Genomic DNA, 24,804 nt, shown 5'->3' on the forward strand with positions numbered 1-24,804 from the left:
GGGCACGGCGCTGCCTGCGCGACGCCGCCGCCCCGCACGCAGCCGGAGCCGGGACCGGGACCGGGACCGTGACCGGATCGTGACCGAACCGTAACGGGTGCCGACGGTCCCGGCGGCTCAAAGCCGGCCTGGCCATGACCGCGGAGGAGAAGAGGAGCCTGCAGTGCTACAGGCGGTACATCGAGAGGAGCCTGAACCCCGTCTACATCCTGAGCAACATGTCGGACTGGCTGTCGGACGGTGAGGGGCCGGCAGCGGCTTCGCTCCCCCGGCGCGGCCCTGCGCCCGCGTCCCTCCCGCTGCCGGTGGGAGCTGCCGCCTCCCCGCCGCCACGTCTGGTCCCCTCCCTCACTCTGTGCTTGCTTCGGGTTTTTGCTAGAGATGAAGGAGAGAGTCCGGAAGGAGGAGGAGAAGGGGGTGACGGCGGCCGCCGCGCTGTTTCTGGACATCATCCTGCAGCTGGAGGCGGAGGGCTGGCTCCGGGGCTTTCTGGACGCCCTGGCTGCAGCAGGTGGGTTCCCACTCGTGAGCGTGGTCTCCTCCGCTTCCCCTTTTCCCTGCCAGAGCCACAGCCGCAGCTTCAGCTGGGCAGCCCAGCACACCCGGGATGTGAAGCATCGCTCTGTTATCCTTGGGTATTGTCACATCAGATGATATGCGGTAGGAAAAAGTAGGCTGAGAGAGGGTAGAAATAAAGCTCTTCAAAGGCATGGGGAAACACCCACCTGAGAAGCAGCTGGAACAATTCCAGTTATGGACGGAGTCAAGGAAAGATTAAGGGATGCTGAATAAAGCATCATTGACAGGAGGCTTATCTGTCTCAGAGCGTTTAGAGTAGTAAGAGCCATTTTTCTCACTAAATATAATTTAAAAAGCTAAATCCTCTGGAAGTGAAAGCTAAATGCATTTCAGGGTGTGCATGGGGGTTAACTGATAGTGTGGGGTAACTTCATTCAAGGAGCAAGTCTTAAATTGGGAACTGATTTTTAAAAATTGTTCAAAGGCTTTGGAAGTCTTATGTGTAAAGAAGTAAGTAACCATTAATAGTTTGTGAATGAAATTATTGTTCCTTGGTAACTATGACTGTTTGATGTGTGACCTCCTAATGTCATTTCCTTTCCAAAATGTGACAGAAGAGATTTTGAAGTTGTACAATGACTGGGAATTGCCAGCTTTCCTCTATACGTGTAGGTTCTATCATAGATTGTTGTTGGTGGTTTCTTAGATATCTTGAACCCCAAAATCTCATAGCATAAGCCAGTTTTGTTTTCTTTTTCTCACTATAAAATATGTATAGTTACAGTATCTCCATGAGCAATTATTACAAAATTTCTTACCACTGGGATGTAGTGCACCCTCCCTTTAAAGCAAATACTAGGTCCAAAGCCTGTGATAGTCCTAATTTGTGAATTGCCAGAATACCTTCCTTGAACATGTTAATAGCATTTAGGTTGATGTATCTGCAGCAGAAATCTGAAAAAGTTAACATGCTGATTTTGAGGGCTATCCCAATACGTCTGAATTGGGTCTGAGACTAGAGTATAGCATTACTCTTGTATTTGCAGATGCAGAGACAGGGGATAATTAGGTAAAAGACATTGTGATGGTAAGTATCCACACTTCCCTCCTGCTCCTCCAAAAGAAAACAAAAAGTTAGGTAGATTCCCTGTCTTTGCCCACATTTCCTCCGGGACTTTGACGTGCTTTCTTCCACCTCTGGAGCCTACACAGCAAATCACACAAGTCCTCTACATATGATTCCCCACCACTGTTCCAGCACAGTGTTTCCAGATGTTTGCTGACTGTCCGGGCTGCAGGTGTCTGGTTTGCTTTCAGCCAGGGACTGACCTGAGCCCTGTATGATAAGGATTTTTGAAGGAGGGTGGAGCCAAGGACAGGACTAAAAAGCTAAGGGCTGGTAAATCAAAGAAAAGAGGATCAAAGGTGGTGTCTGAGTGGTGTCCTGCGCTCTGGGAAATCCTGTGGAAGACCATAAGGGCCCGCAGGGCTCCAAGTATAGTATGGATCAAAGGAAGGGGGTTGTTTTGATTGCTTGGGTGATGTGAGCTATGATATTGTGTAGCTCTCTTTTTCTTTTTGCAAGTGTTACTGATCTTTTACCATAGGGTTTTTCATGTTATACACACAAGTGCTGTAAAGGAAAACAGTCACTTAATCTATAAAAATTTTTTGCAGTTCACCTAGATTTTTGTCAGTTACAGGCCAAAATAATTTTCATTTCTCCAATGTGGCTGAGAAAGTGTTGGGTTTTTGTTTGTTTTTGTTTGTTTGTGGTTTTGTTTGTTTCTGTTTGTTTTTGTGGGTGTTTTTTGTTGTTGTTGTTGTTGTTGTTTAGATTGTTCCTGCCTATTCTAGCTAGAGATTGAATTCATAGTAACAATTTGTTTCTTTTTCTGAAAGGTTATACTGGGCTAGCAGAAGCGATTGAAAACTGGGACTTCAGCAAACTGGAAAAACTGGAGTTGTACAGGCAGCTGTTGAAGCGGATAGAAGCAACAATGCTGGAAGTTGATCCAGTAGCACTCATGCCCTACATGAACAGCTGCCTGATAGAAAGGGAGTGTGATGAGATCCTGCAGGTATGGTTAACTATAAAATCCCTGTATTTCCCTGGTTTTACTGTGGAGAGGTATTGGCTGTTTCACTTGTGGGGTGTATTGGTTCCCATCCCTCAGGTTGCTCAGTGGGGAGGATGGGCAGCCATGGTCCCCTGGGCAGGGACTTGAGTTTTTTCTGCTTAGAGCAGGCTTTGTGGTGTTACTGGAATTACTGGAGGGAGTCCAGTGGCAGGCTACAAAGATCATGAGGGGTCTGGAGCATCTTTCTTATGAGGAAAGACTGAGACAACTGGGTCTGTTAAGCCTGGAGAAGAGAAGGCTGAGAGGGGATCTCATAAATGTTTATATGTATCTCAAGGGTGGGTGTCAAGAGGATAGGACCAGGCTCCTTTCAGTGCTGTCCAACGACAGCATGAGGGGCAACAGGCACATACTGAAGCATAGGAGGTTCCATCTGGATATGAGGAGAAACTTCTTTACTGTGAGGCTGACAGAGCACTGGAACAGGCTGCCCAGAGAGGTTGTGGAGTCTCCTTCTCTGGAGACTCAAAACCTACCTGGACACATTCCTGTGTGATCTGCTCTGTCGAACCTGCTTTAGCAGGTGGGTTGGACTAGATGATCTCCAGAGGTCTCTTCCAACACCAACTGTTCTGTGATTCTGTGGCAGCAGCTTCCCACAGCAGCACTGTCTGTGACACCTGCACGTCTTGTTCTTCACCCCCTGGCCCAGTGCGTAAGGTGACATGTGAAAGGGTTGCAGGCAGGGCAGTGGGATGGGGTGGCTTTGGCACTGGCACCATTCAGCTGTATATCTTTGGGGAATCCAGACTCCTGTGAAGAGACCTCAGGGGCTCTGGAAGGTGCCACATTACAGTGAAATGGGTGTTTTGCTATGCCTTTGAAATAGACCGTTTTCTGGAGTGTTTATTCTGCTTTAGTGCTCCTAAAAATACAGAAGGAAATAGGCAAAGTGGCTTTTAGATGTTGCCTAAATTGATTCCTGTCTGTCCTGGGATTTGACATAGTCTATGGCAACCCTTAGAAACTGTGGGTGGCTCTTTGAGTTTTTTACAGCCTCCAAAGGGATGCTTGTAGGGTGGAATCAAACTTCTGGTCTGATGTCATTAGGTAAATTTTCTATGACAGAAGTCAACAATATTTTCATAGCCTTTGGATATGAATCCACTGTACTGTTACCCAGTTCTAGCTCAGTGTCATTATCAATGACTGATAACAAGTCATAGTACCAATCACTCATCATTTATGACTGGTTAATAATGAGTTATTGATGCTGTGTGAAGGAGTCTGTGAGGTGTTCGCACTCCTTGTGACTCCTTAGAAGGACTGTTTGCAGCTATTTTAACTTCAAAGTGGTATGTTTTTATGGAGATACACAATCTTTGGAAAGCTATTGCATCTAACCAAATACCATAAATTTTATACTTTTGCATTTTGCTATTCTGGGATGTTTTAAAATCAGTTTGCCCTTTGAGATTTATGGCAGACATGGCTTATTACAAGGACCTTGCCAGATGAAAATTTACAGAATAGCCCCACGATGTTTCACACTTTATGAATACTTAAGCAAACAACCTACCTGTTGATGTAGTCCAGCTAAGTTTAGTGTACGCCTAGGCTGGCAGAATGGCAGCAGTAGTAGGCAAATAACTGAATTTTATTGGAAACCTTTTATCCTGTGAGAAAAATAGTGGTATTTCCAGCACAGCATCAAACAAAACAAATCAAAACAGAATCAGTTAAAGAACAGTGGATTCGATCACTCAGAAGCTACGGCAATTTCTGTTTGTTGTGTGTTCAGATTAGTGAATACAGAAGCAAAGCAGCTGGGATAACTAAACTCATTGAATGCCTCTGTCGATCGGACAAGGAAAACTGGCCGAAAAGCCTTCAGCTGGCACTAGATAACACAGGATACTACAATGCAAGTGAACTGTGGGGCATTAGAGAAGGTAAACTGCAAATTGTTTTTATGATGCTCTTTCTCTATTCTACCAGACAGTATTTTTTTTTTTTTTTATAATTAGGCTAATTTAAAAGCATAAAATCAGACTACATGGTTTATTGTTTAAAAATAAAACCCCTTTTTAAAATTTAAGATGTTAGCCTACTGAAGAAAAGTTCTCCATATTGGATGAATTTTAATGCCAGTAGTTAAGAAGAGTTGCCAGTAGAAGTTAATCATGGATACTGTGTGCTTTCTGGAGCTGGTTTAGGGTGCAAATGTACTCTTTCTCCCTCTCCAAAAGCAGTGTTTTGTGAAATGTTCTGTTTGCAATGAGACTCTTCATGCAAATCCCAGTGACAGTTGTTTGAGAAGGTAATAATTAAGGAGCCAAAGAAAATTTTAGCAAGCGTTGATTATCATGTAAAATACAGGATGGAGATAGTCTTACAATTTCTAGGTCCTTTCAAAGGGTAGGGGGAAAGGAAGAACTTCTAAGTATTTTTTCATGCTTGTGGTTAATGTCTGTGTTAAATCTGTAATCTTGTTACTAAACACATATACCTTTCCTGTCAATTTATTATCTCCCTTGATTTTTAAGGGGTAGACAAATGTGTGTTGAGTATGTGCATCTTCTAAACCCTGTCAGTGCTATACATGCTACTTGAAAGGGAGCCTGGATGCACCATCATTTTATGTAGCCTTTGCATGCTAGCAACAAACTCCTTTACCTTGTCATCCCAGCAAACACATTTTAAGATCACAAGGATCAATAACATGCCTTTTTTTTGGGGATTGTACAGATCGTGGCAAAGATGTTGACGGTGAAATGGCAGACGCCTCTGAAAGCAGCTTTGAAATCAGGATGACATTTTCTGAAGAAGCAGAATGTGACAATAACCTCAGTGAAAATGTCAGTTCAGCTTCAGGTGAGACTTAGCAACTTAAAATAGTTTGTAGCTGGAAGTTTGTAGCAGTGTGCCACAAAGGAAGGTACTGAGAAGCTGGTATGAGTCCCTAACTTCATTTAGCTGTCTTCTGGTTTAATGTTTAAATAATCTTGTGCTGGGCATTGCACTTGTTAGAGGTTCTCCCTCATTTACCACATTTCTAGTGCAAAGTTCTGTCAGCACATCATTACCAAAAATGTCTTCAAACACCAGATTGTTTTTGATGCATCTCTCTCTGATATTATTAATTCACATGTGACCTGGTATTAGCTGGTTTAGAGAGCTGAATGTGACTGCGAAGGATCTGTGCAGTGGCTGGCATGTCTTGTACAGCAAATTTTGCTCCACCAGTGGTTTCTGTTTCCTATTCCATAAGTGCAAACCCTCTCACAAGACCACAGTTCAAGACAGTATAAACTTCCAAAGTGTGTAAAGCAGAAGGCTAAAAGGAATACTGGGCATATATTTGAGGTAAAACAAGCCTTTGTGTTTGCTCTCTGAGTTGAGGAAGACCAGTTGGGGTGAGAGTTGTCAGCCAAGACCTTGAAATTAGTTCATTTTAGGAAGCACAGTCGAACAGTAACAAAAGTATTCCATCAAATCTACACAAAGTTATTGTCTGGTGTGCATGTTCAGTTAAAAGGTCTGTCATCAGAATGCTCTGCGTACACTGTGAGGACTCTGCCTATCATTTTAGATAGCAACTGTATGTGGCACAATACATTTCATGCATTACAACGTTCTTCACAAAACCATGTTTCTCTCCTGAAAGGGACCTATCAGTCTTCAGCTGTTTATGAACCAAAGGAGGCTCGGAGCTACCAGATTGAACTTGCACAGCCTGCTATCAATGGGAAGAACACATTGATATGTGCTCCCACAGGTAAAAAACCACATTTCTTAGAAAAATTCTCTTCGTGGAGAGGGCTATGAAGGATAGCAAATGGTAAAGACTGAGTCAGACTTTTCCAGATGTTTATTTAAAAGTAGTCCTCCTTGCAGGAGTAGATCCCGATCTAACCTGAAATTACAAGTGCAGCACAGAGACTGAGCAAGACAGAATTAACTCTTGGCATTTCAGTGCTTATATTCAGATTTCTGTATTTTCACCTTGGCTTTCTCACTCCCTTGTGTGAATTTCTGAGTTATAATCACTCTCTGATCTCTGTGGATCTTTGTGAAATTTGGCTTGGAACTTGAAAGAAAAGTAGGGTGAGTTGCCCTGAGACTCCTGTGTCTTCTGTAATACAATGCCTACAACACCAGAACAGCAAGGGAGCTTTTGCAGTGGCTCAGGCCTGAGTTAAGAGCTTGAAGTTCCGTAGCAGAAGAGAGTTCAATCGGCTCTTTCTCTCTGCCTGTTTCCCATGTAGCTATCCTGATTCTCCCCGGAGCCCCGGAGAGGCAGGTGGGGTGGCAGAGGCAGGGACACAGAAGAACTTCAGGTGGCCTGGACAGTGAGCCTGATGAGTGCTGAAGGAAAGGGAATGTGAGAGGAGCAAGGCTGCATGGGGTGGATGGAAGCCGAAAGTGCCTGGTGCCTGTGCCACGGTCTGATTTGGTGTGGGAGCACATGCTAGGAGCAGACTCAGTGATGAACTGGGTGGGTGCCCTGGTGGCAGAAAATACAGAGAAGGCAGAATTACTGAATGCCTTCTTTGTCTCTGTTTACTCTGCTGGAGGCGGTCCTGGGAAGCCCTGTGCCCCTGAGACCCCAGATGAATCCAGGTCAATGGAGCAGTTTGCTTTAGTCGATGAGGACTGGGTTAGGGAGCAATTAAATAGTCTGGACATCCATAAATCCGTGGGTCCAGATGGGATGCATCCGCGGGTGCTGAGGGAGCTGGCTGAAGTCATTGATGGACCGCTCTCCATCATCTTTGCCAAGTCTTGGGAAACGGGAGAGGTGCCTGAGGATTGGAGGAAAGCAAATGTAACTCCAGTCTTCAGAAAGGGCAAGAAGGAGGACCCGGGTAATTACAGACCGGTCAGCCTCACCTCTGTCCCTGGGAAAGTAATGGAACAGCTTATCCTTGGTGCCATCTCAAGGCATATCAAGGATAAGAGGGTTATTAGGGGCAGTCAGCATGGCTTTACCAAGGGTAAGTCATGCTTGACCAACCTCATAGCCTTTTATGAGAATGTAACAAGGTGGACGGATGATGGCAGAGCGGTGGATGTGGTCTACCTTGACTTCAATAAAGCCTTTGACACAGTCTCCCACAGCATCCTCACAGCTAAGTTGAGGAGGTGTGGTCTAGAGAATAGAGTAGTGAGGTAGGTTGCAAACAGGCTTAAGGAGAGAAGCCAGAGAGTGGTAGTCAATGGTGCGGAGTCTAGTTGGAGGCCAGTATCTAGTGAAGTGCCTCAGGGGTCAGTACTGGGGCCAATATTATTCAATATATTCATTAACGATTTAGACGAGGGAATAGAGTGTACTATCAGCAAGTTTGCTGATGACACTAAGCTGGGAGGAGTGGCTGACACGCCAGAAGGCTGTGCTGCCATCCAGCGGGACCTGGACAGACTGGAGAGTTGGGCAAGGAATAACCTAATGAAATTTAACAAGGGAAAGTGTAGAGTCCAGCATCTGGGCAGGAACAACCCCAGGTTCCAGTATAGGCTGGGAAATTACATATTAGAGAGGAGTGTAGGGGAAAGGGACCTGGGGGTCCTGGTGGACAACAGGATGACCATGAGCCAGCACTGTGCCCTTGTGGCCAGGAAGGCCAATGGCATCCTGGGGTGTATTAGAAGGGGAGTGGTTAGTAGATCGAGAGAGGTTCTCCTTCCCCTCTACTCCGCCCTGGTGAGACCCCATCTGGAATATTGTGTCCAGTTCTGGGCCCCTCAGTTCCAGAAGGACAGGGAACTGCTGGAGAGGGTCCAGCGTAGGGCAACCAAGATGATTAAGGGAGTGGAGCACCTCCCTTACGAAGAAAGGCTGAGGGAGCTGGGTCTCTTTAGTTTGGAGAAGAGGAGACTGAGGGGTGACCTCATTAATGTTTATAAATATATAAAGGGTGAGTGCCATGAGGATGGAGCCAGGCTCTTCTCAGTGGCAAACAATGATAGGACAAGGGGTAATGGGATCAAGCTGGAACACAAGAGGTTCCACTTAAATTTGAGAAAAAACTTCTTCTCAGTAAGGGTGACAGACACTGGAACAGGCTGCCCAGGGGGGTTGTGGAGTCTCCTTCTCTGGAGACATTCAAAACCCGCCTGGACATGTTCCTGTGTGACCTCACCTAGGTGTTCCTGCTCCAGCAGGGGGATTGGACTAGATGATCTTTTGAGGTCCCTTCCAATCCCTAACATACTGTGATACTGTGATACTGTGAACTTAAAACTGCCCATGGATTTTCCTTCACAGTGACTGCCACATGGTCTTTACAAACTGAGACTGTGAGAGAGAAAAAGATGATTGTCCACCTGAGTAAGCAGCCAGCTCTCTCTCCCCAGATAGCCTGGATGTGTACAGCTCCCTCGTCAGCTCCCTATTGTTACAAGGCATCCATACCAGACAGGCTTCTGCTTACAAATACCGCCTTTTCATACTTTACCTTTCATATTCTTCGTTTAAAGGATCTGGAAAAACTTTTGTGGCGATTCTGATTTGTGAACACCATTTCCAAAACATGCCCACAGGACAAAAGGCGAAAGTTGTCTTTCTTGCAACTAAAGTGCCAGTGTATGAACAACAGAAAAATGTGTTCAAACAGCATTTTGGAAGAAGTGGGTAAGTGTAATTCCATGGAAAATTAACTGCTCTCTAGGCCAACTGTGCCCAGGGCAGAATGTAGTGGCTTTACTGGTGACAAAAGTGTTTGACATTGCCATAAGGGTGATTCCTAGTGGTGAGAATGGCAAGTTACTACGGTAGACTTTGTTTTGGAGAGTCTGAAGTCTGCTTTTGGAGAGTTTAAGCACTGGTTGTGCAGCACCTATGGACATGGCCAAGGTATACCTGTGCTTGCCACCAGTGTGTGTGTGTGCCACTGTGAAGCGTGTTCTATCTTGAGACACCTTTCTGCTGTGCTTCCAAAAATGAGGCAGTTCCAGGAAGCAGCAGTGGGATTCCTCTTGGCATTCTCAAATGGCAGAGTCTTCTCCAAATGGAAGGACCCAAACTTCTTTGGCTTTTCAACTTGTAGTCAGAAAATGAGGGTCCACCTCTTAGACAGGACTGAAAATTTCTTAGGGAAGTATCAACAACCTATAGCTTCTGATTTTGAAGGAACTAATTACTGCATATCCACCCATGAATCCTTATAGTTATGGGAAAATGAGGCTGCTGGACAGAAAACAGTCCCATGCTGCCAGACATATACAGAAAAGGGATGAGGGACAGCATCCCCAAATACACCTTACATGTGAACTGAAAGATGCAGCTTAAATGTACAAATCTATTACCCTTCAAACAGAATATATTTTATTTAATGGGAATTGAAAATACAGTTACTCACTGTCAGCAGTTTTTTCCTCAACTTCTGTGGGTCAAACTGCCAGCCCAAAGAATTTGACATTTTGAACTTAGTAACTACTGTTAAAGTTTGCTGAAAAGTCCATCCTTCTAGCTCTTTTTGCCCTGCAAGACATCATTTTTCATACCTTACCTTTTGCCTCTTCTTCCTAGATATTCTGTTCAAGGAATTTGTGGTGAAATAGTTGCAAATGTCTCTGTAGAAAAGGTTATACAGGACAGCGACATCATTGTGCTAACACCTCAGATTCTTGTGAATACCATCAAGAAAGGAACGCTTAGCTCCCTCTCCATCTTCACTCTGATGATATTTGATGAATGCCACAACACTACGGGCAACCACCCTTACAATGTGTTAATGACCAAATACCTGGAACAAAAATTTGACTCCTCTGCAAACCAGCTGCCACAGGTAAGGTCCAGCCTGTCAGTGGTGGAAACATTAGAGAATGTATTTCGCAACGCAGTCAGCAAAGCCTTTTGTGTTAATCCAGTTCAAACTCCCATTTAAAAATGGCTGCAAATTGAAACGGTAGCATCTGGAACACCTTTTTGCTCTTCTCATACACCTCCAGGCTGTTTTCCCATGTTGCATCTTCCCCCAGCTTCCAAGAAGGATGGATCAAGCATGACAGAGATCTGAGTCCTTGACAGCAAACAGGATTATTGGGCTGGGAAGAAAGCATGTTCCCCAGAATTTAGTAATCTCCTTATCACCTCTCTGTTGCTGTCTTCTGCAAAAACAAAATGGGGCCACTGCCTCTGCTGACAGGAGGTTTTGGTCCAGCTGAGAAGACATCTCTGAATGAGCGCAGAGGACAGTTCTGGGGGTGGGTTTGCTGTTTCTTTGTATGATGAGCACTGGCAGATACAGATGGTTATAGATTTAAGTAGGTAGATGATTTATTTTCGGATACTCTAAGCTTGAGTGCCTTAAAGAAGGCACGAGTGGGGACAAGGTTTGGCTCTCAAGATCTAGTCCTTGTACTCATGTTTAGTTCAGCTGCCTGTTTTGTTTCTTTGTTTTTGAAGACAGTGACAACTTGACAATTGGTAACAGCATCTTTAGTTGGGTTTTCTGTTTGTTTGTTTGTTTGTGACAAGCAATCATTGCTATTAATATGTGTGTGCAGATTGTAGGTTTAACTGCTTCTGTTGGAGTTGGTAATGCCAAGGACATCACTACAACTGAAGAGCACATCTGTACCCTCTGCTCCTACCTTGACATACAGGCCATTTCCACTGTCAGAGAGAACAAAGAGGAACTGCAGCGATTCATAAACAAACCAGAGACAGGTAAGAATCCTTGTTTTTTTTTTTTTTTCTTTTCCCCTTCTGAGATGCGAAGTACTTAAGGCAGCTATCCAATTCTCCTTTTGTCAGGTGAAGTAAAAAGTTCAAAACTAAACTGAATCTTTGCTTCCTTCTGGCTTGAAAGGAGTTTGAGTGTGCACTTCACTGCTGCCCCACAATGACACAGGGCCCATTTGGGCAAATTTTCTCTTTGCTGACCTCCACAGTCTCTGTTTTTTATTTATCAAGGCAGGAAAGCCAGTGCAGTTCTGCCAGTGAAGACTGGGGGCTGTTTCTTTCTGTGCAACCATAATGCTCATTAACTATAAACATCATTATGATTGCATGGAGCACCATACGAAGACTTTCTGTGCTGCCCAGGGAAATGTCTTACTTATTCAGGCTACTGACTTCCACTTCTTGTCTCTAGATGTCAGACTGGTTAGAATGCGACTTCAGAATCACTTTGCAGACATTATTTCAGGTCTCATGTCTGAGACAGAGGCAAGGATGAGGGAGATCTACTCACTGGGTAAGATACTGTAATATGCCTGTAACTGGGATTCAGTCTTTGATTATATCAGTCTGAAGCCTCATGGCTGCTAAAGCAGTGACTCTTTTTCCACTTAATTCCCCTTCCTTTCTTTTTGCTTATTATATCTCTTAAATAAGAGATTCTAGGTATAAACGTTGACTAGTTTCCTGTTATAGGTGATTACTTTGATAATCATAAATATTTTTGCTTAGATTTCAACCTTCTTCCTGCAGCTAAGAATGGTGTCTTTTTGACACTGTCAAATCTTTCTGAATGTTTAAAGAATCTGAAACAGAACTACCGAAGTGCTTGCTTTCAAAATTCAATGAGATGGATTTCATTAATGAGGGATACCTGTATGTTCTTATTTAAGCGTTTTTCCAAATGCTTCATACCTGAATCTGTCTCTGTTAAGGAAAACAAAAAGTGTTTCAGTTATGGTGTTACTCTGAATGTTGCAATTTCTTCATTTCAGTACAAATTTACTTTCACTTTTGCTGCTCTGACACTTCTCATATTTTCTCTGGCCTCTCTGCATGTGCTCAGAGTTATTTTTAGGTGTTCCCTGGCCACCTTTTCTGATAAGTATTTTGTCATCTTTATACTTCTGGGTATCCCTATTTCCACTGTTTACCAGGTCTGTTTCCTGTTTCCTACTGAGAGGTATTTAAGATAATTTTACAGAGGAGGATCTGTGGAACATGAGCACCACCAGAGGATACAGCTGCCTAAGAAAGGCAATACTTGTCTGTAGGGTTCCAACCTCTTTGTTTCCTTCTTCTTTACTAGATGATATCTCTCAAATGAACAAGAATGATTTTGGAACGCAGAAATATGAACACTGGATAGTTACCACACAGAAGAAATACAGACTGTTGCAGCTGGCAGACAAGGAGAAGGAGAGCAGCATTTGCAGAGACATTTTCATCTGCACTGAGCACCTGCGTGTAAGTGTTTATCTTCTTTCCTTCCATAGAGAAGTGAAACCGTCCTGTTCCTTCTGATCCAGATATGTTCACATAGGAACAGTTCAGCTTAATGATTTTATTTGACATAAGCTAAAGCATGGCATGTAAGAGTTGTGTCTTAAGATGCTCTCTAAGAACTGTATAGTGCAGAGGAGACTTTGTAATGCTTGCTTTGTCATGCAAATGGAAGAACAACACAAGTTCGTAATACTTAATCGAGCTAAATAAAATTTGCACTCATCACCTGTCCCATGGCAAATGAAGCTTAAATGTGTATGTCTCTCTGAGCAGAAATTCAATGATGCTCTCATCATCAGTGAAGATGCCCGTATTGAAGATGCTTTAGCCTACCTAACTGAATTTTTCACAAATGTCAAAAACGGACCATTTACAGAATTAGAGAAGCAGCTGACAGCCAGATTTCAAGGTATTTCATACAGTATCTGTGACAGTTGCAGGGGAGAAAAAGGCTTATGGTAAGATGATTCAAGTGTTTTCTTCAGAGTAAGTGTGGTTGTTTCTCCAGAAATTTCGCACTTTACAGAAGATCTAGTGTCCATGTGGGTGTGAATGTAGTGTAGGGTGGACAGAGGGCAACTTACTTGCTGGCCTTCAAGCTTCCAGTACAGGAGCTGAGGATGTAGCAGTGATTGTAGCTAGATGCTGTAGTAGGTTCTTAAATGCCTGACTTGGAGGTAAGGCAGTGTTCTCCTTAAGGGTGTGCCCCACAAGTCAGAGATGTTGGGGTTGTTCAGCCTGGAGAAGAGAAGGCTCCGGGAAGACCTTACTGCGGCTTTTCAGTACTTAAAAGAGTATAAGGAAGTATAAGGAGTATAAGGAAGACGGGGACAGACTTTTTCACAGGGCATGTTGTAACAGAACAAGGCATAATGGTTTTAAACTAAAGGAGGAGAGCTTCAGGCTGGACACAAGGAAGAAATTTTTTACAGTGAAGGTGGCGAAACACTGGCATAGGTTTCCCAGAGAGGTGGCAGATGCCCCATCCCTGAAGACACTCAAGGCCAGGCTGGACGGGGCTCTGAGCAACCTGATCTAGTTGTAGATGTCCCTGCTTATTGCAGGGGGTTGGACTAGATGAGCTTTGAAGGTCCTTTCCAACCCAAACTACTCTGTGATTCAATTCTATGATTCTCCAATGGCAGCATTAGCCAAGGCAGCAGCACACGCTGCTCTGGGCACTCCCTGGCCTCCCCTACCCAGTGCTCCCGCACACATCCCAGGCTTCTGGAAGAAGCAGGTGGCCCTTGTGCCCTCCTCATTAAACGTTAGAGGTTGCACTCTTCTCTAACTTCTGATTTAGTAACAGTGTGCTATAAACCAGCCTGTGGTCTGGTGTGTTGCAGTGTTGGCTGCAATTTTAAATCGCTGGGCTGTGTGCCCTCTACTGTCAGTTGTTCCCTAGAAGAAATAGCACTGCTCTTTGCAAGAACTGAGTTTGTTTTCCTGCTGTCTTTTGATGCACAGTATGTCACAGAGGTTCTTCTGTCAGTTTGCTACAAAATGTGAGAGATTCAGATTTTTTTTTTTTTTTTTTTCTGGGGATTTTGTTTTGTTTAACCAATAGCTTTCTTTACTTGCATCTGAATGAATGGTATAGAAAATAAAAACAGATGCTAAAGAGAATGTGGGTGGCATTTGACAGTAGATTTGGGTGAGAATTCTGCATTAAAGAAAGTAAATTATTCAAGACACTGCTGTTTACTTCCAGAGAAAGAACCAGAACTGACTGCCCTTTCAAAGGATCAATCAAATGAGAATCCCAAGCTGGAAGAGCTTGCTGCCATCCTGGATGAAGCATACCGCTACAACCCACAGACTCGCACTCTTCTCTTTGTTAAGACAAGAGCCTTAGTAGCTGTAAGACATTTATTTTTAAAGTTCCTAAAAAGGGAAGTGAGAAAATATAATGCCACGTCTATTATGTTTCCCATTTTGATCTGGAAATAGAAAAATATGCATGTATTTCATCTTCCTAAGGAAATATTTATCATTCTGTATCTGCCTAAGCACTGATGCTCTGATAAAGGAAAAGTTGTTTTTTTAAATTTCTTTTTCTAAAAACAACAGTACAGGGGTGGTGTCCTTCATCATTTCTTCTTGCTATATGCCATAGTTAATCATTAAGCTGTCAGATTTGTGCTTTAAGTCTGAAGTCAGATTTAACAAGACATTTTACAAGATTTTTTGCTTTGATGTGGAAGTGCTATAAACCAGCAGCTCTTCTTTATCACTGACTGCACGTCAGGAGGTATTTACACGTTTCCTGGGGGATTACTGTGGGCCCAGAGGAGGTCTGTGCCCTAGCACGTGTTCTTGATAAAGAAAAAATAAATAATTTGTGGAGCATGTGACCCTGGACACCTCTGATGCACTGGTCTATATCACACTTGCCTAGGATCAAGGATCTAGGCTGGATGATATTTTGTTCTCCCTTCTAATACCTTGTTGCCAGAAAAAGTTCATGCTTGAAGTAAGTGCGCTGCTCATCATTAGCTTTGGTAGCTCTTAAACATTTACTGCAAGATATCATAGTGTCTGGGTATTGTAAATAGATTCATCAGCTGAGAGTACCAACTCCCATTTTATCCTTGGGTATTGAGAGGTCCTCCTTCCCCTCTACTCTGCCTTAGTGAGACCACATCTGGAATATTGTGTCCAGTTCTGGGGCCCTCAGTTCAAGAAGGACAGAAAACTGCTGGAGAGGGTCCAGCGTAGGGCAACGAAGATGATTAAGGGAGTGGAGCACCTCCCTTACGAAGAAAGGCTGAGGGAGCTGGGACTCTTTAGTTTGGAGAAGAGGTGATTGAGGGGTGACCTAATTAATGTTTATAAATATATAAAGGGTGCGTGCCACGAGGATGGAGCCAGGCTCTTCTCGGTGCCAGACAATGATAGGATAAGGGGTAATGGGATCAAGCTGGAACACAAGAGGTTCCACTTAAATTTGAAAAAAAACTTCTTCTCACTGAGGGTGACAGACACTGGAACAGGCTGCCCAGGGGGGTTGTGGAGTCTCCTTCTCTGGAGACATTCAAAACCCGCCTGGACATGTTCCTGTGTGACCTCACTTAGGCGTTCCTGCTCCAGCAGGGGGATTGGACTAGATGATCTTTTGAGGTCCCTTCCAATCCCAAACATACTGTGATACTGTGATACTGTGATAGGCTGGATAAATTGCAAACCAGAAAAGAAATAACAGGCAGCCTGAAGTCCAGACTAACAATACCAAGTATCTGCTGGCAATTTTCCATTATAGATGTAAAAGCCTCCTGTATCTTGATTGAGTTTTGTTCTATGTAAGAGCAGTTTGAAGGTGCTACTTTCATTGCACAGTGAGAGTGCTGTTTGTAAATAGCAACTCATTTCCTTTACAGCCCAGAGATGTAGTATTCAGTGATCTGTTGGTTTATAAGAGAAAAAGACATACTTTTTAGAAGTGAAAGGCTGCTCACTCTCTAGCCAGCCTTCAAATTGCAGAGGTGGGAAAAGTAGAGTTCAGTTGTGGCATGGTTGGATCTGGCATCATGGCATGACCCTTGCTTTCTCACCTATTAACAGACGTTCCCTCCTGACGCATAAATTCCACCTTCTTTTTTGTTTTTGGTTCTTGGAAGTGTTGTCTTGATAAATAGGCAAGCAGGGGCAGGATCTACCTATCTATCCCAAATTAGCATTTCATCTGGACAGGGACCTAACTCCCTGATTTGCTTTCCAGGCTTTGAAGAAGTGGATGAAAGCAAACCCTCTGCTTAGCCACATAAAGCCAGATGTGTTGATGGGTCATGGAGGAAGAGATCACAAAACAGGTACACACGTTTGCACTGAGGAATACCAGTTGCTAGACCTATGGTGGCTACAATGGTAAAATTGTTTGTGCTCTTCCTGTGTTCATCTTCTGTGCTCTTACACACAGGAAAGTCATGCAACACTATGCAATGCTTTCTGCCTTATCTAGAGAGACCTTCAACCAGCTCTGAGGAGACACTTGCTTTTTCTGTCCAGAACCTTTGGTTAAAGCAGCAGTAACACTGTCAGTGACCCTTTGCTGCAGAATTCTTTTGCTAGTTCAAAAGAGGTTTAGAAACTGTTCACTGTCATGGCTTCTTGTGATTACTTCTAGTGTTATTTTCCCTGTTCCTTTTACAGATCCCTCTCTTATTTTGTGTTTGGTGGCACAAAGACATTTTAAGATAGAATGGGAGTTACAGTTGAAATTACTTATGCATGGCTTAAGTTAAGAGTTAGCCTGGGCTTAAAATAACCAAGTTGTATTGGTCTCTCTAATTAAGATCACCAAGGTGTTGTGTCTGAAATGGTGTTTCCCAGGATGACAATTCTTGCGGCACATCAACAGGAATTCCTGCTCAGTGGGCAGAGCACACAGCCAGCTGGATATAAAATTTAAACTGCTTTTCTAGATCAAAAGGACACAGTAGAGCAAATGCAGGTATCTTGCTCAAGGAACTCTTCATTGTGTATTCCTGACACAGTTTCTTGGTACTGTAGGTATGACCCTCCCAATGCAGAAGGCTGCACTGGATGCATTCAAAACGGACCAGGACAGCAGACTGCTAATTGCTACATCTGTTGCTGATGAAGGCATCGATATTTCTGAGTGCAACCTTGTTGTGCTCTATGAATACGACGGTAACCTCACCAAAATGATCCAAGTCAGAGGTATGGAGTTTCAGAGCTATTACTTTAGAAGTAATATTTAGAAGTAATATTTAGAACTTATTACCTGTTCTGGCCTAGAAATTGACAAAGTGCTACTCAGTGTCAGGTTGGAAATACTACAGTAGTATGTGTTTGTCCTGCTGTTGTTCCTCTGTGCTGCTGAAGCCACATGAATGATGGCACCAGACATGAAAATCTGTTCACAGAACAGAGTCCTTGATGTTGTGTTACTTTTCTTTTGCCACACAAATTAGCAATGCTGCACAAGGTCATTGAACTGTTGAGAATTAATCCCTCAAGTGGATAATTCTACATACAAGCAGAAGAATGGCTAGAAAAGCTGTAGTCAGAAATAGCACAAATCGTTCTGACTGACAATTTACAAAGGACCGCTGCAATGGAGTTTCATGCATTTCCTTGGCTTCTGAAGAACTTCCCCTGCCCAGTGGCTTATTCCCAACCCAGCTGCTCACCGGCACCTGAAACCTCCACATGTGCAGACTTCTAACATCCACCAAAAAAACAAAACAAACCATAATAAAAAGAAACCCTGTTTGTGCCTTGGCTTATCTAAAAAAAATCTGTCAAGACTTCAGTCTTGAATTTTGGTGATTTTACAATACGGCCAGTAGAGGGAAATGAAGAGCCATATAAAATACTGGTTTCTGTTCAACATTCCTAAATGTCAGGAAACTGCTTACGTCTTTCAAGGGTGCATCTGCAGTATTTTATCATACACCTGAGTAGTTAACTTCATAATTGGATGGGAAGTGATCTCCATTGTACTTAGTCCTTTGCTTTCAGGGTTTGTGTCTTGTGATTTTCTTATTTTTGTTTTATAATGAAATAATTGGCCCAGAATTAATATTCATGGGTGAAAGGATAGTGTTTCTTTTTAACAAGTCATTAAAAATGCAAAGAAAATAGATTGTCTCAGTTTAAAAATAACATACAATCTTGATTTTGTGGGAAGGAGAGCTCAAAAGTGAACGTGATCGTTTTTTCTAACTGAAATACTTCTAAACTGGTATGAGATCTCTGTAGCTCTTAGTTTGCCTTTGTCACAGCAGCAAAAAGCAGGCAGGCAGTAGGCACAGACAAGTAGAAGAGATGGTACTTGCTCTTGCTATCTCTTTTCTTGCCAGCACTGTATTTCCAGTTCCCCAGGGGTTTTTTGTGATAGATTTTATTTTTTTAATAGACACCAATTAGCACGGCAGAAAACTAGTAAGCAAGACCAAGATGAATTTTTCTCCTCTGGCTTTTGTTTCTGCAAGAAGGCAGCGAGATAACGTACAGTAACTGAAGGCAGGCCAGAGAAGTTCGCAACAGAGTGCTGGCTGAGGGACATCCATGAAGATACCTGGAATGGGCATCTTGTTCTGGTTTGTGATCAAAGAAGACAGAGCAGTTTAGAAGCAGCATTATCTGAATGCAAACATGGGAAACAAAAGCAGCCACACAGAAAGTCCTTAATGCTCTTTTATGGCATAGCTGCTGATTTTGCACATCTTGCTAAGAGTAACTAAAGAGGATAAACGTGTTTCTGTGTAGGTCGTGGAAGGGCAAGAGACAGCAAGTGCATCCTTGTGACGAGCAGAGCAGACGTGGTTGAGAATGAGAAACATAACTGTTATAAAGAAGAAATGATGAACGAAGCTATTGAAAACCTACAGAATTGGGATGAAACAATATTCGCAAGAAAGGTGTGTACTTCTGTGGAATTTTCATACTCAGCTCTAGAGGCATAACCTGTATTGCCCTTCATCTAGGGCTCTCTAGAACCAAGTAATAACATGAGGAAAGTCTTTGCGGTGTTGGTTTCAGACCAAGGCTAGACCAGCAGAGAAAGGATAGGGTGTACAGCGGAGCTTGCAGAATGCCATCTGTACTGTAACTTGAAAAAACTTAGAGGCTGAGGTAGAATTTATATAAACTTCTCAGCTTAGAAATAAAATGTAACTATTCTGTCCACTGGAAGAAAAATATTGCTGTGTTTACTTGGGATAGTGGACAGGGAGATGAGAAACTATTAATATCGCGTTCTTTCATTGGTATGAGTTGCTAGAACAAGCAATGTTTTGTTTGTTTGCTTTTAAGTAATCGGTTCCTAGGTGTTCTTATGCATAGCCTGGGTCATGTTTAGACAGACACTGGGGATTCTCTTGAATTTTATAATGATGCTTTTATTTATTTTTTAATTTTAAAGATACAAGAGCTGCAAATGAAGGAAAATGTATTACGAGATTCCAGGAAGAAAGAAACAAGACCTAAGGGAGCGGAAGGGAAAAAAAATCTTCTGTGTGGAAAATGCAAAGCATATGCCTGCAGTACAGATGACATCAGAGTTATAAAGGTAGGACTCTGTATGGAAACCTCATCCATGAACACCCAGGAAGTCAGCACTATTGAATCAACAGCACTGTTTATCAGTGTGGAAAGTAGGCTTTTTTGTGCAAATTGGAGCAGAAAAAAAATTCCCGAGTAAATCAGTAAAGCACAGGACCAGCCATAACTGCTTCTGTAGCATGTTATGATGGTAGGTGATGGTGTCCAAGGTGTACAAATATGTGATATGACAGGAATCAGTTCCATTTTCCCAAACCCCCTTCTGTTATTGATGAATTTTGTGGAAAACCATGTGATCTTCAATGACATAACCTACTAGTGTAACTGCTGGATATTTTCTTTCCTGATTAGCGTAAGATTGGGCATCTTCCTGCAGTTTTCTACCACTGTTCCTGCTGACTGAAAATTATCTGTACAAAGCACTGTTTAGCTCCTTAGCTTATGGGCCAGTTTTCTGTTTTGAAAGGCAAGGCAAACCATGATTTTACAAGAACAGCCCTTTAATTCTTCAATATTTATTTTCCATTCTTTAGGTAGTCCACATTGCTTCTATGTGGACATTTTTATTGTACTCTTTCTGAACTTGAATTTATCTGTAGGCCCAAGAAGCCAATACTCTATATGTGGAAAGTGGTGACAATGAAAGAGAGCCTTTTCTGGGCACTCTGAGCCTATTTTAGTTCTTAGATTTGTTATTTTGAAGCTTATTCTATTTGTACTGCTCTGAAAAGCACAGTGGTGATGTGACAAGGGGCTTCAGGCCACAGCTGAGCATTACAGAATACCTGCCTTCATGCAATTCCCTTTTTAATCAAGAAAATATCTTGTTTTTCCAGTTTTTGGAATGTAGATACAATCCATTACCCCTCTGCACAGGGAAGGTCTACAGGCAAGGAGCTGGGAATAGCTCAGCCTTGTGAAAAGCTTGTTATTTCTTTGACAAATAACAAGGGATATCTAACATGCACCTCTGAGTGTTACTCCATTTTCTGATACTGCCTTTTCACCTGTACCTGTGCAAATAGGTCTGAGAGTTCAGAAAACCCTTCAAAAAGATTTTTTGCTTAGTACTCTGCAAATAATCTCTTGGAATATTTTAAATAATCCCTACGAACTGAGTTCTGTTATAGTTCAGCCTATATATTTACTGAAAGTTGCATTTCCAGGAACTAGCATTTTCAGACTCCAGCACAAATGGTACATATGCTTTCAACTTGTGTTGTTGCATTTTAAAATCTTTGCTTATGTATGTTACAAATAACAACTGTAACTTGTTTACCATGTTAGGGTTACTTTTGCTACCACTTGAAAGTAGTTGCATTACCCCTCATGGGAAGCTGGGGTCAAACAGAATGAGCGGGTAACAGGAGTCTCTCAAGTTCCCTGTTGGCCTGATGACTCCGTTAGTTTTATGCACAAGGCTCCAATACTGCAAGCATGATTTTTAGAGAAGCTAAGTAAGTTCAAATACATATAAGCTGGTGACTGGTGGTATATAGTAATTTTGGTTTTGACAAGCCCAGGTCTGTGCCTTTCTTGTACCAGGTATTTAATGAATGGGGGTGAAAGAGCAATGAGCCATGGGGGTTGGAAGGTGAGCCTCCCAAATGACAGGAGGCACCTTACCAGGGAAATGGTATTTGTGAGGGGAAGCAGGAATGTCAGGAAAAATGAGGAATGGTGTTTCAACTATTAAGCACTTCTGGCACGTGTTGTTTCAGGAATCTCATCACACTGTCATAGAAGATGCGTTCAAGGAGCGTTATATGACAAAGCCTCACAAGAAGCCAGTCTGTTTTGATTGTTTTGAGAAAAGGAGCAAAATGTATTGCCAAAATGCTGACTGCCACCATGACTGGGGAATCACAGTGAAGTACAAGACGTTTGACAATCTACCCGTGATCAAAATCAAAAGCTTTGTAGTAGAGGATGTTGAAACCAGGACACAAATGGATTTTCAGAAATGGAAACTTATTAATCTCTCTTGGAAGAATTTTGATGATGAAGAAACATCCAGCTAAACTCAGCATTTTAGTGCATGTATCACCCTACTGCACTAAATAGCAGATGTTTCCATGTATTAAAAAGCTATTTTTCTTTGTGCTGCCTGACATGTTAGGCCTGCCTCATCCAGCATCTGGCTAGATTAAAAAAGGCCAGTAGGGCCACTACAAGAAATCTGCCACATAATGAAACATTTCACTAGACTTTTTAATATAAGCATGGTCAAACATGCTCCTAAGCATCTATATCCTAATCTTTGCTGCTACGATAAAGTTGGTCTGAAAAAACAAAATCAAGTTGAATGACTAACAAAACATCTAGTTTTAGGTGATAGGCCACAACATCAAGCATTTCTGTCCCAATCAGAATCCTCTTTGTTACCAGTAACTTCTGGTTGCAGACAAAATGGCTTATGCATGAGACATTTAAAGCACTATTTTAGCTACTTTTAAAGCTTTTCAAAAATTACTTTTAATGCTCTAGGCGTTTTTGGTATACAGAAAATTAAGAGAAAATGTCCTGTAACTTTTCTGTAAGGAAGATGTGGCATCTTTTAAATCCATCTTTAATAGAGAACACTTCTGCAACAGTCTGAGAAAAGCAGTAGGGCTTCACAGACACTTCCTGGAGGAGGCATCTTCTGCATTGAAATGGTAGCAGTTTTCTTCTATCATTGGACATTTGTCATGTTGCAGTTCCAGCACTTTCAGAATGGACACCTTTCTATGTGTTGCTTAACTGAACAAGCCCCAAGCGGGACAGGCAGTGCCCTGTGAGATAGATGAAGGTTCAATTTAGATGGTGATTAGCATTTACCCTGATGTCTTGTCTCGGGAATTGGCATCTGAAATTTCTTAAGATGCAAATATTCATTCTGCAGAGTTCTTGTCAGGGCTGATCTAGAACTGGAACAAGTGTCCCTACCCAGATCCCAGACTTAGGTCAGAAAAAACAGGAATTGCTACAGACACAGTTATAAAACATTGTTAAACCTATACACTTTAAAGCACTTGTTGATTGTTCATCTCTTCACCAAGCTCACTCTTCAATATTTCTGTAGCCAGGATCAAACATATTTTCAGTTCACTTTATGCATTTCATAGTGTGGTAAGATATGTATGTGGAAGAATTATGTGTTTGAAAAACTTGAACTCTGAAGAAAATAAATCACCATGAACAGGAACCTAACATGGAGTAAAAATATTACTTTAAACTACCTAAACCTTAATCAGTGAGACTTATGGTGTTCCTTTAAACTACGGCATTAAAAGCAAAACAACTTCATGTCCCATCCTGGTCCCTGCCTTTTACGGTGAGAGCTGTCCGTACTGTACAGGAAGCCTGAATATCAGTCCTACAGTAACTTACTCTGTGCTTACTTTTTTACCTAGTAAATTTGCTGTTCTAATAGCTGCTTCCAAAAATGAATCAGAGAAGAATGGATAAAGATTATTTATGGCTGGATAATGCCTCCCCCCAAAAATATTAGGAAAAAATATTTTTTAAAAGGCTAATTTAGTACTTTGAAATTTTTACTGGAAAAATCACAGCCTTTGAGTATGAGTTAGCTGTGTGAAAGGGCCATCTACTTTGGGACTCTGGGCATAAAATATAACCAGTCTGAAGTTTCACAGCTTATAGTAATAACTACTGGGATTTGAGGAGTTTTAGTCTTTCCCTGTTGTTTGAATGCAAGGTTTTCAGACTAAAACAACTCTGCAGTTGAGCTTAAATTAGTATAATAAAGGCAGATGAGGTAACACATTAATAAGAATTCAACTTGATACAACAAGCCTGCCTTCAGTATGCAGTGGAGATGGGAGGGTGGGGAAGAACACCAGCACTTGGTCTTTGAGAATCTTTGCATTCTTTTTTTGCAATTGGACCCAAAGTTGCAGATTTATTACCAACTAGTGCTCAAGATTCTCGCCATATTGACAGCTCTCTGTTAAGATGTTTCACAGAATCAGAGAACAGCTGATGTTGGGAGTGTCCTCTAGAGGTCATCTTGTCATCTACTGCAGTTTGCCCAGGGCCACATGCAGACAGCATCTAACCATCTCCAAGGATGAAGATGCAACAACCTCTCGGGAATCTCTTCCAGTCAGTGCTCCATCAGCCTCACAGCGAACCGGTGTCTCCCGATGTTCAGATGGAACCTCCTGTGTTTCAGTTTGCACCCACTGCCTCTGGTCACATCACTAGGCAGTACAGAAGAGAGCCTGGCTCCATCCTCTTTGTGCCTTCCGTCCGGGTATTTGTACACAAACAGCCTTCACTGGGCTAAACAGACCTGGCTCTCTCAGCTTCTCCTCATATGAGAGATGCTTCAGACCCTGGAACACCTTAGCAGGACTCTACAAGTTTTCACAGAGGAGGTGTTTGTTGGACTAAGCAAGAATAACCTGTTGCAGGTACAGTGAAATCTCTATCCCCTCCTTATGACTCTTGACTTCTTTCAGAACTACTTTCATTGTTTTCCAGGTACAGCTGGAGCTGACCGCACTAAAAATACATTAGGAGATTACTTTGAAATGATTTCTCTGCTATGTTCATTGTTGTGGCAGTTGCTCTAGAATTAAGAGTAAGAATTAGTATGATAACGTTGTTTATCTCTGAGTAAGAGGATATTTGTTGTCACTGTAAACAGATTCACGTGGTATTGTGGATATGGCAGTCACTGACTTCAATGAACACATTGCTGTAACAAGTGTTTGCTAACTGCCATAAAAGTTGTTGACACGCATCTTGAAATTGTGATGGATTGTCTCCTTGAGATCACAAAACAGAAGGAAGTACATCACACTGTTATTCTGTTTGATCACAAAGGATTGCCAGTATCTGACAGTATTTGTATTCATTCTGCCTCATGCACATTTTTTAAAGAAAAAAGAATTAAAAGATTAGAAGTCAAGACTTGTATGACTCTTCTCCTACAGAGAAAATAAAAGATGTTTAAAGTCAAAGCTTTGTTCTGCA

General features: G+C 42.4%; 1 protein-coding gene across 2 annotated transcripts; it reads left to right on the top strand.

Moving 5' to 3' along the window:
* On the top strand, positions 1-24,791 carry RIGI (RNA sensor RIG-I). Of its 2 annotated transcripts, XM_065046262.1 has the most exons (18): positions 1-240; positions 380-511; positions 2,422-2,600; positions 4,402-4,552; positions 5,349-5,474; positions 6,268-6,378; positions 9,081-9,234; positions 10,132-10,390; positions 11,112-11,274; positions 11,702-11,803; positions 12,596-12,753; positions 13,066-13,201; positions 14,504-14,652; positions 16,511-16,601; positions 17,302-17,472; positions 19,027-19,178; positions 19,682-19,828; positions 21,543-24,791. In XM_065046262.1, the coding sequence occupies exons 1-18, from the start codon at positions 135-137 to the stop codon at positions 21,840-21,842; spliced, it is 2,787 nt and encodes a 928-aa protein (XP_064902334.1). In that variant the 5' UTR covers positions 1-134; the 3' UTR covers positions 21,843-24,791. The 2 variants fall into 2 exon arrangements, with proteins under 2 accessions (XP_064902334.1, XP_064902335.1); XM_065046263.1 differs by lacking the exon at positions 11,702-11,803 and having other exon boundaries at positions 21,543-24,739.
* Positions 24,792-24,804: the final 13 nt, after the last annotated feature.

The sequence above is a fragment of the Columba livia genome, chromosome Z, assembly GCF_036013475.1.
Source record: "Columba livia isolate bColLiv1 breed racing homer chromosome Z, bColLiv1.pat.W.v2, whole genome shotgun sequence".
In the NCBI taxonomy this organism is placed as follows: Eukaryota; Metazoa; Chordata; class Aves; order Columbiformes; family Columbidae; genus Columba; species Columba livia.